At 40.8% G+C, this 12,052-nt stretch overlaps 1 protein-coding gene across 1 annotated transcript in view; it reads left to right on the forward strand.

Annotated features, from left to right (window-relative positions):
- The window catches only part of INTS9 (integrator complex subunit 9), a 74,277-nt gene that overhangs the window by 9,683 nt on the left and 52,542 nt on the right, over nucleotides 1–12,052 (forward strand). The window contains exon 3 of the mRNA XM_054979003.1: nucleotides 10,213–10,273. Coding sequence (XP_054834978.1) covers nucleotides 10,213–10,273 — 61 coding nt within the window. The remainder of the gene's footprint in view (nucleotides 1–10,212; nucleotides 10,274–12,052) is intronic.

Genomic DNA, 12,052 nt, shown 5'->3' on the forward strand with positions numbered 1-12,052 from the left:
GCAGTGGTAATTCAGAGTATATTTCCTCAGATCATAGAGGGTTAGAGGGGCTTCAAAGCCAAGTCCATTACGGTGTTACACTAACTTGTACCACCAGAGGATAATAGTGTACCTACTTCACACGGAGAGAATTGTGGCTATTGTGAGATGCCTCATGCTGCCTTTTCTTGGCTTCTTGCACGTATAAGTCAGAAAAGGCAGGCTCTGTCTGCTCCCACTTGCCTCATAGCATCTGAAACTTTCGTTCCAATTAATTCTCCTTTTATATGAGGTGCTTGATGTGGGCCTTCTCCCTTGTACTGCTACCAGTCATGGCAGTATTGTCATTGTCTTCCACAGGGTTTCAAATTTTGCCTTCATTAGTATAGACACTGAGTATGACAGGTTTGGGCCTGGAACCCTGTCTGTGCTGAACTACTGGGTTGGATCCATTCCAAATTTTCCATTCATGCAACATTTCTGTCAGTGGAACAGAACGTTCCTGCCTCTTCCCCCTTGCTGTAGCCCACTTATCTCCTTGAAATGCTGCTCTCCGGGGTGAGGAGACAGAGGATCCTTAGGACAGCTTGAGAGGCAAATCAGGGATCCACCGTAGTATTTATTACTAATAATATTTGATTTATATACCACCCTTCAGGACAACTTAAGACCCACTCAGAGTGGTTTACAACAGGGCTCATTTCAAGGGGGAACGCGCAGGAACGGAGTTCCGGCAGTTCCCCAAAGAGGTCACATGCCAGGTGGTCCCGCCCACCTGACTCTCGGCCATTTTGGTCCCCTTTCAGCCTGGATTGGGGCCAAAATGGCCTGGATCGGGCCTCTGACAGGTGGTGGATCACTCTCCCACTCAGCAGCGGCCTGATCCTGACCATTTTGGGCCCCTTTTCAGCCATTTTCAGCCCCTCTGTGCCATTTTGGGCCCAATTTCAGCCCTGAATGACCAGGATTGGGTCCAAAACAGCCAGGATAGGTGATGTCAGGGGGTGTGGCATATGCAAATCAGTTGTGCTAATGTTACACTTCCGGTGATGGCAAGGGGTGTAGCATATGCTGATGAGTTATGCTAATGAGTTCCTCCAGCTCTTTTTCTACAAAATGACCCCTGGTTTACAAAGTATGTCATTATTATCCCCACCAAACACAAAGCTGCTTTCTTGTTGCTTGCTGATTATTATCCCCACAACAATAATCACCCTATGAGGTGGGTGGGGCTGAGAGAGCTCCTAGAAGCTGTGACCGACCCAAGGTCACCCAGCTAGCTTCAAGTGGAGGTGTGGGGAATCAAACCTGGTTCTCCCGATTAGACTCCTGCCACTCTTAACCACTACACCAAACTGGAAGGGGGAATTGGTGGGGAATTAGCCCACTCCTTCTGTTAGTGGAAAAATGTCTAGATCCAACCCACTGTGCTCCAGATAGCTGTAATTGTTCTTCCATTCTCACCTTTAGAAGGCCTCTAATAATGTCAATTTTTTTTCTCCCCTTGGTACTTTTAGGAGATTGTCACTGTAATCCCAAGAACACTTTCTTGGGAGTAAGCCCCATGGAATAAAAGGGAACTTATTTATTTCCTTTATTTATAGTCTACCTTTTCACTGAGACTCAAGGCAGATTACAGAATTTAAAAACAGTGTGATAGGAACGGTTTAAGATGTGCAAGAAACAATGCATTGAGATTGTATCACAAAATTAGAAAACGGTGCAATAAAAACAGTGTTAGACATGCCATACATATGCAATGGAAAACAGGATTACAGAGACCAGAAGAAAAATGCAGTAAGAACAAGAGAATGCTTACCATAAACAGTGCCATAAATTACTGCCCTTGTCCCTTTGCAGAAGCATTCTCCTGAGCAATTACAGTCCCATTCCCCTTATAGAAATGCCTTTCTGAACAATTCCATTATCCACCTCCGTGGAATGGTAGAAGTGTGGGAGCCATCCTGACCTCAGGCTGGCCAGTCCATGTATTGGAAGCCGCTACATAAAATGCTTGGATATTAAAACAACTTGCAGGGATTGCTTGGATCCCAGGCTAAATCAGGCTAAATTAGCACTAACAGAAATTGTTTCCAGCAGTGGAATGGGACTCCCTCGCCTCTGCTGCAGCCCAGAATTCTCTTGGAAATTCTCTCGGAAATGCTGCTACTGGGCAGGGTTGCCAGGTCCAGGTTAGAAAATTCCTGGAGATTTTGGGGGTGGATCCTCGAGAGGGCAGGGTTTGGGGAGGGGAGGGACCTAAGCAGGGTATAATACCATAGAGTCCACCCTCCAAAACAAGCATTTTCTCTAGGGAATGGATCTCTTTGGCCTGGAGATCAGTTGTAATTCTGGCGACCTTTAGCCACCACTTGGCAACCCTACTACCAGGGACAGGAACAGCATGTGGAGTAAATCTGCAGCGGAAGGAGGGAGTTTGTAGAATCATAGAATCGTAGGGTTGGAAGGGAACTCTAGGGTCATCTAGTCCAACCCCCTGCACAATGCCGGAAATTCACAACTACCTCCCGCACCCCCAGTGACCCTTGCTCCATACTCAGAAGATGGCAAAAGTGAATGCAAATCACCCTCCCCTTGCTGTTAGTGGAAATTTATTGCAGGATTCCAGCCAACGAAGTGAAAACTGTCAGTAACTAAAGACTGATCAGCTAGCAGTTTAAAAATGTAAAAACTTCCGGTTTGGGATTCATGGAGGTCTAACGCAGCTCCATTTGTGGAGCTGACCGGACTGCCGTTTTAACCGGCCGGAGGGGTGAAAATAACCCGCGGCCGACTGCTCTCAGGCGGGGAGCAGGCAAAGAACGCTCAAGACCCTAGGGTGAGCTAGATCTCGGACGAGGGGGGGCTCTACTCAAGGAGTCTCCCCCCCGATCCTTGAGGTCCCACCTTGCGACGGGTCGGCTATAATCTCTGCGGCAGTTTTGGGGCCAATTCGGCTGGCATAAGACCTACATACCCAAGCTTCGATCGGGGAGGGAAGTCGAGAGGAGAATTTAAGATCGAAACAGCGATTACAACCCGAGAAAGTTGAAGAGAAGGTAAAGATCGCTATCTCTTGAAACGGGACAGATTGATAAAAACAGAGAGGAAAGAAAGTAGATTTTTAAACTGCAACAGACTAGTGAAAAGGAGGTGAAGACTCGGCAGGAGTTGTATTTTAAAAGAGACTAAGTTTAAAGAAGTTATTACAAAATCGGACTATTGTTTTGAATACCTGTGGTTTCGGAGCTGTGGGAAAAAGACACCATCGCGAGACCTGCTGTGGGAAGACGGGAGACAGGAAGTGCGTAATAACAATAGAGTGGCTGGAGGGAAGCGGCCCTTGCCGACGGACAGGAAGTAGGGAATCGCCATTTTTGAAAGGGGAAGGGTCGCGGCTTCAGCGGAAGAGGAAGTAGGCCATCTTGGATTACAATAACATAGAGAAACCATAGAGAAAAGACGCCTGACATTTTGGATACAAAAAAATTAATTTTGGCAAAGATTGGGACATTTGAAAAAAAAGGAAAACGTTTAATTATACGCCACGGAGCTAAGGAAGAGAGCAGATTCGTGGGAGCGAGCTAAAGCAAGCCCCACGATGTCGAAAAAAGAGTGGCAATCGGCAATAGAAAATTTGGATAAAAAACTTATAGACATGATGAAAGAACTTAAGGACACGAAATTGGAGCTTATTAAAGAGGTCAAAGAAGTTACACAGACAGTAAAGTCGGAGCTGTCAGAAGTGAAAAAAGGCGTGGAAACGATTAGTAGTGAATTACAAGGAACGCAGCAGAGAGTTAAAACAGTAGAAGACGCGATGGAGAATTTAATAGACACGCAACAAACAGAGATGAGACTGGTGAAGGGGAGGATGTCAGTTGCAGAAACTAAACATATGGAGAAGCAGCTTCGTTTTCGTGGTCTGCCAGAAGTGGAAGGGAAGTCAGCGCAAGAACAGATGACTGAGGTGTTGGCTGAATACCTGGGGAAGGAGGAGGAGGAAATTGTGGCTATCCTAGATGTGGCGTACCGTGTGAACTCGAGAATTGCAACCCAGAGGAAACTACCAAGGGATGTGATTGTGCAGTTTACAACTAGAAACATGAAAGAGAGGATTGTGACAAAACAATTTCAAGATCCATTGGAGATTGATGGCAAGACGATTATCATAATGAAGGAACTGCCCAGATCAGTGTTACTGGACAGGAAAAAATATAGAGTGCTAATTCAGACTTTGAAGGACATGAATATCAGGTACAGATGGGAGTTACCGGAAGGAGTGTCCTTTGAGTTTGGAGGGGCAAAAAAACGCATCAGATCTGAGCGGGAGATGGAGAGATTTATTAAGGACAATGAAAAAGACTTACCAACAAAACCTTGAATATGGAGTGTAAAGTATTATCTTGGAATGTAAATGGACTAAACTCACCGAATAAGAGGAAAAATATTTTTCATTGGCTACTAAAACAAAAATGTGATATTGTTTGTTTGCAGGAGACCCATATTAGAAAACAGGATGTAAAATATTTAAAATCTGGAAAATTGGGCAAAGAATTTGTAGCGGCTTCCAACAAGAAAAAAAGAGGAGTGGTGTTGTACATAAAAGAGGAGCTGCAGCCAAAATTTGTTATGAGAGATGTGGAAGCTAGATTTGTAGCAGTGGAATGTAATTGGAATTTAAAGAGAGTGTTGGTAGTCGGACTTTATGCACCTAACGGTGCAAAGGAAAGCTTCTTTGAGGATTTAAGGAAGCATTTAGACGATCTTGTATATGACCAGATAATTCTTGCTGGAGATTTCAATGGAGTGACAGATTTGGAACTAGATAAAAAGACTACAACAGCACAAAAGAAAAGAGGACTATTGCCAAAGCTTTTTTTTGAGTTGATTCAACAAGAGACTCTCGAAGACGTATGGAGGAGAGAACATCCTAAAACCAGACAGTTTACTTTTTATTCTGCAAGGCATTTTACATTATCAAGAATTGATATGATCTGGGCCTCAAAGGACTTAGCGTTATGGACTAAGGAGGTAGAAATAATGCCGATGGTAGGCTCAGATCACAACCCAATTATGTGGAAATTTGGAAAAAGGAGAAAAAGGAAAGCCTGGAGAATAAATGAGGACTTGTTACAGGAAAGTGAGAATATGGAAATATTGAGAAGAGAGACAAAGTTTTTTATACAATACAACGTGAATAAAGAAGTACCAACCAGTAAAGTTTGGGACGCGTACAAGGCGGTTGTAAGGGGCATACTAATGGACTTAAATGGTAGAGCAAGGAAAAAGAAAGAGGAGAAAAGACAAGAGATTGAGGAGAAAATAAAGGCCAAAGAAGCACAGTTAAAAAAGAGACCAGGGAAAAAGAAAATACATCAGGAAATCAAAATTCTTCAAGAACAGCTAACAGCAATGAGTAACAAAGAATTGGAATGGAACCTTAAAAGACTGAATCAAAAAGCGTTTGAGGGTGCTAATAAACCTGGGAAATATTTGGCATGGCAATTGAAGAAGAAAAGGGAAAAGAAAATAATAAATAAAATCTGTGAAGAAAATAAAACGTACCTGGAGCAGACTACCATTAGTAGAGCCTTTTATAAACTCTATGCTAAGCTGTATAATAAAAAAGAAGTAAACAAAGAATCAATAGCATCATATTTGGAGAAAACCAAACTTCCAGAGATCTCGGAAGCTTGGAGAAATAAGTTGAACAGTGAAGTAACTGATGAGGAAATAAGTAAGGCAATACAATCCGCAAATCTAGGAAAGGCGCCAGGGCCAGATGGACTTACGGCTAAATTTTATAAGACAATGGCCAATGAACTGGCACCATTCCTAAAAGAGGTGATGAACGGAGTTTTTAGGGATCAAAGGATTCCAGACACTTGGAGCGAAGCGAATATATCATTGATCCCAAAAGAGGGCCAAGATCTAACTAACGTGAAAAATTACAGGCCTATATCATTACTTAACAATGATTATAAAATTTTTGCGAAGATATTGGCGGAGAGACTGAAGGGGTGGCTCTCAGAAGTCATAGAGGAAGAACAAGCAGGCTTTTTGCCAGACAGACAAATAAGAGACAATTTAAGGACAGTGATCAATGCTATCGAATACTATGACAAGCGTTGTGATAAAGAGGTTGGTTTCTTCTTTGTAGACGCTGAAAAAGCGTTTGACAATTTAAACTGGGATTTTTTGTTTGCCACTATGGAAAAGCTACAACTGGGAGAAAGATTCATCAGAGCAATTAAAGAAATTTATAGAGACCAGACTGCAGCAATTGTAGTGAATGATGAACTGACCAAGAAATTGACGATTAGTAAAGGAACAAGACAAGGTTGCCCGTTATCTCCATTGTTGTTCATTTTAGTATTGGAGATTCTGATGATACAAATACGACAAGATGAGGAAATACGAGGAATAAAAATAAAGGACTATTCATATAAGGTTAGAGCATTTGCAGATGACATAATGTTAATTGTAGAAGATCCATCGGAGAACATGCCAAAAGTGATAGATAAGATCAAGGAGTTTGGTGACTTGGCAGGTTTCTTCATTAACAAAAAGAAGTCAAAGATATTATGCAAAAACATGACTAAGCAGAAACAACAATTGTTAATGGAAACAACGGATTGTGAGGTAACTAGTAAGGTGAAATACTTGGGAGTTGAGCTGACTGCAAAAAACATAGATTTGTTCAAGAATAATTATGAAAAATTATGGACTCAGATAGAGAGAGACTTGATCAAATGGAATAGATTGAACTTGTCATGGTTGGGCAGGATTGCAGCAGTTAAGATGAATGTGTTACCAAGAGTAATGTTTTTGCTACAGACAATACCAATCATCAGAGACTCTAAACAATTTGAAAAATGGCAGAGGAAAATATCAGATTTTGTTTGGGCAGGCAAGAAGCCTCGAGTGAAAGTAAAAGTTCTACAAGATGCAAAGGAAAGAGGCGGAATGCAACTGCCCAACCTGAGACTTTATCATGATGCAATCTGCCTAGTTTGGTTAAAAGAGTGGATGACATTAAAGAATAAGAAACTATTAGCCCTAGAGGGATATAAAAAAAATTTTGGATGGCACGCATACCTATGGCATGAAAAAGTAAAGGTCAACTCGATGTTCCTGCATCACTTTGTAAGGAGAAGTTTATATACAATCTGGAAGAAGTATAGAATTTACCTACAAGAAGGATCCCCCTTGTGGGTAGTTCCATACGAGGTGATAGATCCGAGAGCTGTTGATAATGAACAACAATGTTTAACATACAAAGATATAACTAAAATTGAAGTATCTAAACTTAGAATAAAGACGCAAGAGGAACTATCACCTAATTATGATTGGTTCCAGTATAGACAGATTAGAGACTTATATAACTCGGACTCTGCAAAAGGGGGCATACGAACAGAGAACTCGGAACTAGAGCAGACCCTTCTCAAAGAAGACAGGAAAAGAATATCCAAGGTATACCAAGTACTGTTGAAATGGTATACAGAGGATGAGATAGTTAAAACACAGATGGTGAAATGGGCTATAAATTTCAATAAAGAAATAACAATGGAGGCATGGGAATACTTGTGGAAAACTACAATGAAGACAACGACATGTATTAATATTAAAGAGAACATTTACAAAATGATCTATCGTTGGTACATGACACCAAAGAAGATTGCGCTAGGGAACTTGAACACTTCTAATAAATGTTGGAAATGTAGGAAGCATGAGGGCTCCCTCTATCATATGTGGTGGTCGTGTGAGGTAGCTAGGCAGTTCTGGGGGGAAATAATAAGAGAAATGAGTGAAATTTTACAGTTTCAAATAAATAAGAACCCAGAACTCCTGCTGCTAAACTTGGGAATGGAGGGAATTTCAGCCCATCATAGGACGTTGATATTTTATATGACTGCAGCAGCTAGACTTTTGTATGCGCAGAAATGGAAAGTACAAGAAGTGCCAACTATTGAAGATTGGATCTACAAATTGCTGTATATGGCTGAAATGGACAAGATGACAAGAAAACTGAGAGATCTGGACTCAGGGCAGTTTAACACAGACTGGGAGAAGCTGAAACAATATCTGGAGAAGAAGTGGGAGGTGGGAGGAAAACTGTGGCAGTTTGAGAACTACTGAAGTACAATAAAAGTATAAAAGAGAGGGGTGACTTTACCGGGGGAGGAAGAGAAATGTGAATTTATAAGCAGTTAGATTAATTGATTGAGATATATATAGATATGCAAAGGTTAATTGATAGAATATTGATAGAGAATAATTAATGGTTTAAACATGAGGATTGAGTAATTAACAATATTTTCTTTCTTTGATAAGATTTATATGCACCAAACTGAATGTATAGAAGAGTTAAATCGACTGATTATGTGATGAGTTATATAGAAATACCATAAAAAGAAGAAATGAGTAATATATAGAGAACAAATCAAATTGTTTGATTTAAATGTGGGAAATTTTTATGGTTTATGATATATAGAAATATTCAAAACTGGAAAATGGGATAAATTGTTTATCTAAAGAAGTATAGTTTGGATGTATAATAAGTAAAAGAGTTAAAGATGTACTGCTTAATATAATGGAGAATATATATTTGTTTTAGGTAGAGGAAGTTAATAGAAGTAAGGGAAAAGGGACAGAGGGGGGGAAAGCTGTTGGAAGTCAACAAAAGGGGGGGAAAGGGAGGGGGTTAGAAACGAAAAATTAGGGGAAAATTGAATGTAATGTAAAAATATTAATGTTCTAACCCAATAAAAAATTTTTTTTAAAAAAAAATAAAAATGTAAAAACCCATTAATGAGACAAACTAATATAAAGGCAGCATGTTTTTTTTAAAAAACAGTGAGGACTGAAAAAGCAGCATAATTCTTTTAAAGTTCACAGCATAAAATCAGTAAAGCAGTAGCTGCTCTCCTAGAAACAGTGCATAAAGCCTCTATAAAAATATAAACATGATATAAAGCTTATCATACTTATCTTAATTGGAAGACACAGTTACAGCAAACTACTGTGCTTTGATCTCGTAGTATAGCCTCCAAATCCAGCATTTCGGATCTCAGTATTGCATTTTAATAGATAATTGGGCTTCTTACTGTATAAGTGGTTCTCTTACTATAACCGTCACCTGAATCCATTGCAGATTCCTTTTTTACTTGGTATTCTCCCTCGTTCTCCTGTATTCTATTTAAGAAACTTAAAAAAAAATTGGTATATTTTATTGTAATTAATTTTCATCAGCCCTTCTGCAAACTGATAAAAATGAGCTGGGTAAGTTTTATAAGAGGTCACTTGCAGCATCCCATCAATTGTCTAGCGCCGGACTTTAATGTGTTATAGGAAAGGTCCTGGAACACTGCATGAATATATTTAATGATATTGAGTAATGAGGTTGAAGCCTTGTGGGGTGATCCAGAAATGGGGACACCATCTCTGCTTTCTAATGGCTTGGCTGGTTGCCTGTTCCTAACTTTAAAGAAATTTTAAGATTTTCTGTAATAAGCCTGTTTGGTGGACTGCAGAGATAAGGTGGGTGTTTAGAAAACTTTTCTCCTTTCCTTTTCCATGTACCAGAATTAATACATTCATCAGAATCTTTTCCTGAATAGTTTAGGTTCCCAGACAAGTACTGTAGGGTTGGCGTAGTCCAGCATTCCTCATGTTGAACATAAGGGCAAGGTTAAGGTAATCATTTCCTCTTCATATCTGTTGACAGAGATACTGAAACTCCTTTCAGCAATAATCTCAATAAGTACTGTTCAAGTTTCCATATTAGGGAGACTTTGCCTAAACAATGTTGCCCCTTGTTGCCTGCGAGTCTTCTTTAGCCATTGATTTCTTCTGTGATATCATGCGATGTTCACAGACATTCTAATTTCTGAGGGAAGAAGAGTAGGGTCAAATCATGTAACAGTGAAAATCAGAGGTGCGCCTCTAGGGGCTTTGTTGGGGGAGGGAGTCTGGAGTCCCACATGGAACTGAGGGGCTGTGTGGCATATGCCATGGTAGCCATTAGCCAGTATGACTGTTAAGGTTTAAAAAGAATATCACAACTGTTGGAATTGACTGAGCAAATCTTTGGCTACAGGCCTCCAGTGGAATAGGGTTTTACCTAGTTCAGGCACACTGTATTTGAAATACATGTAAACACAGTTCTCTTAGAAGGGATGCTGATTCTGTCATTCTGTACATTAATCTTGTTTGTTTTCTTTCATGCAGCCCCAGGCTATCCAAACTCCCAGGCTGGGTCTTAAAAGATGGAAGCACTTTTCTAGACAAGGTAATGTACAGATGTGATCGGCTCTCTAAAGGAACCTAGCCAATTAGCCAGCCAAATGGAGTCCAACGTTATTTAACTAGAGAAATAAATGAGGCACCCATTAAAAAATTCACTGAATTTTCAGGTTAAGATGCTTGAATTGTGGATATCAAAAGAAGAGAGAGAGAGAGAGAGAGAAGTATGAAATGGCTTCTTGAACAAATTGGTGCTTTTTCAATGAACCTTGATGCAACTTTTTGTAATAGCCTGTGTGTTTGCAAAACTTCTGATGTTATAAATCTCTAGTGACAGGCAGCAGAATAGACTGCTTTTTGCTATCATACAAACTGAATTGTTGATTTGGTATATCCTAAATAGAATCACTTGTATTATATAGTATTTTTCATAACTGTACACATCAATATCCACTTCTGTCCACTGTGCCCCTGCCCCATGCCCTTGTTTGTGATCTGTGCCCAGAAGTGGGATGTGTTGGATATGCAACAGCAGTGATGTTGGATAATGACAGCATCAATGGAGAAACCTAAGCCAGAAGCACAGCTGCGTGTCGGGATGGCCTGCAGTGTCACATGTGCATTATGTTGCCTTAGAGCCCCTTCTCAGAACAGAAAAAAGGCCAGTGCATCATCTAGTCAGTTCTCTTCCTCTAGCAGTATGTCCCACATTAATCTATCACTGATCAGAGGTGCCTTCTTTCCTGGTAAGTCTCTAAAAAGGAACCCTTCGATACCTCTGGACCACTAGGGCCAGTGCAGTCCACTGTTGTATCATGGATTTGTTACAATAGGAGCAGTGAATTTAGTGTGTGGTATCAAAAAACCAACATAAAGGCTGCCAAATATGTCAACAGATAACTCTTGTGAAGATTTGCATACACTGATAAAGTTGCTCACAATTCTTCATGTACTCTCAAGCTCAGTCACCTTGGCAAAACAGAATTTTTGGCAAAGAAATGCCATGAGATAGTCTGCACTGCAGCTTCCATTTCTTCACACATGGTTTTTTCTGTGTGGCTGTGGTGATGTCTGTCTGTCAAACGATAGAACCCTGGTTTATGCACGCTCATACCCCAGTCCTCAGAGTTCTGTTGAGAATGATACTACGAAATGAAACCCAAGATGGAAATATCCAAGAAAGAAAGAGCTGTTGTGGCTCTGGGTCCTTGTGTCACACACACACACAGCGCACAAATGTTCCTGGCTTGCACGATGATGTCACTTTGAGGAAGTGATGTCATCGTGCAGGTCAAAGGGCGGCCTGGGAGCACTCCTGCACTCACCAAGGGGCTGGATCTGCCGCCTGTGGGTGGGACCAGGGAATCCTCCACCCTGGCTGGGGGAATGGCACCCCTAGGAATTACTGACAATTCCTCCTTTAAGCTTCAGCTCACCATACTGCATCCCACATTCACTAGGATTTTTCAGCCCTCAGGAGTGACTTTTTCAGAGGTTTCACAGCTGCAGTGAGAAGGGGAGACAGTGAAAAAACAAAACCCTCTGTTCATGGCTTTCTAGGATCCAGTCTTATGAAACCCAATTTGCACAAAATCTCTGTGTGTTTCATGCCAAAAAGTTGTTTTCAGCCTATGGCGACTATATGAATTAATGTCCTCCAAAATGTCCTATAATTGACAGCCTTGCTCAGGCCTTGCAAGCTAAAGGCCGTGGCTCCCTCTGTTGAGTTAATCCATCTCATTTTGGGTCTTCCTCTTTTCCTACTGTCTTCAACTTTTCCTAGCATTATTGTCTTTTTCAGTTAATCTTGTCTCTTCATGATGTG

The sequence above is a fragment of the Eublepharis macularius genome, chromosome 1 (genome assembly GCF_028583425.1).
Source record: "Eublepharis macularius isolate TG4126 chromosome 1, MPM_Emac_v1.0, whole genome shotgun sequence".
NCBI lineage: Eukaryota > Metazoa > Chordata > Lepidosauria > Squamata > Eublepharidae > Eublepharis > Eublepharis macularius.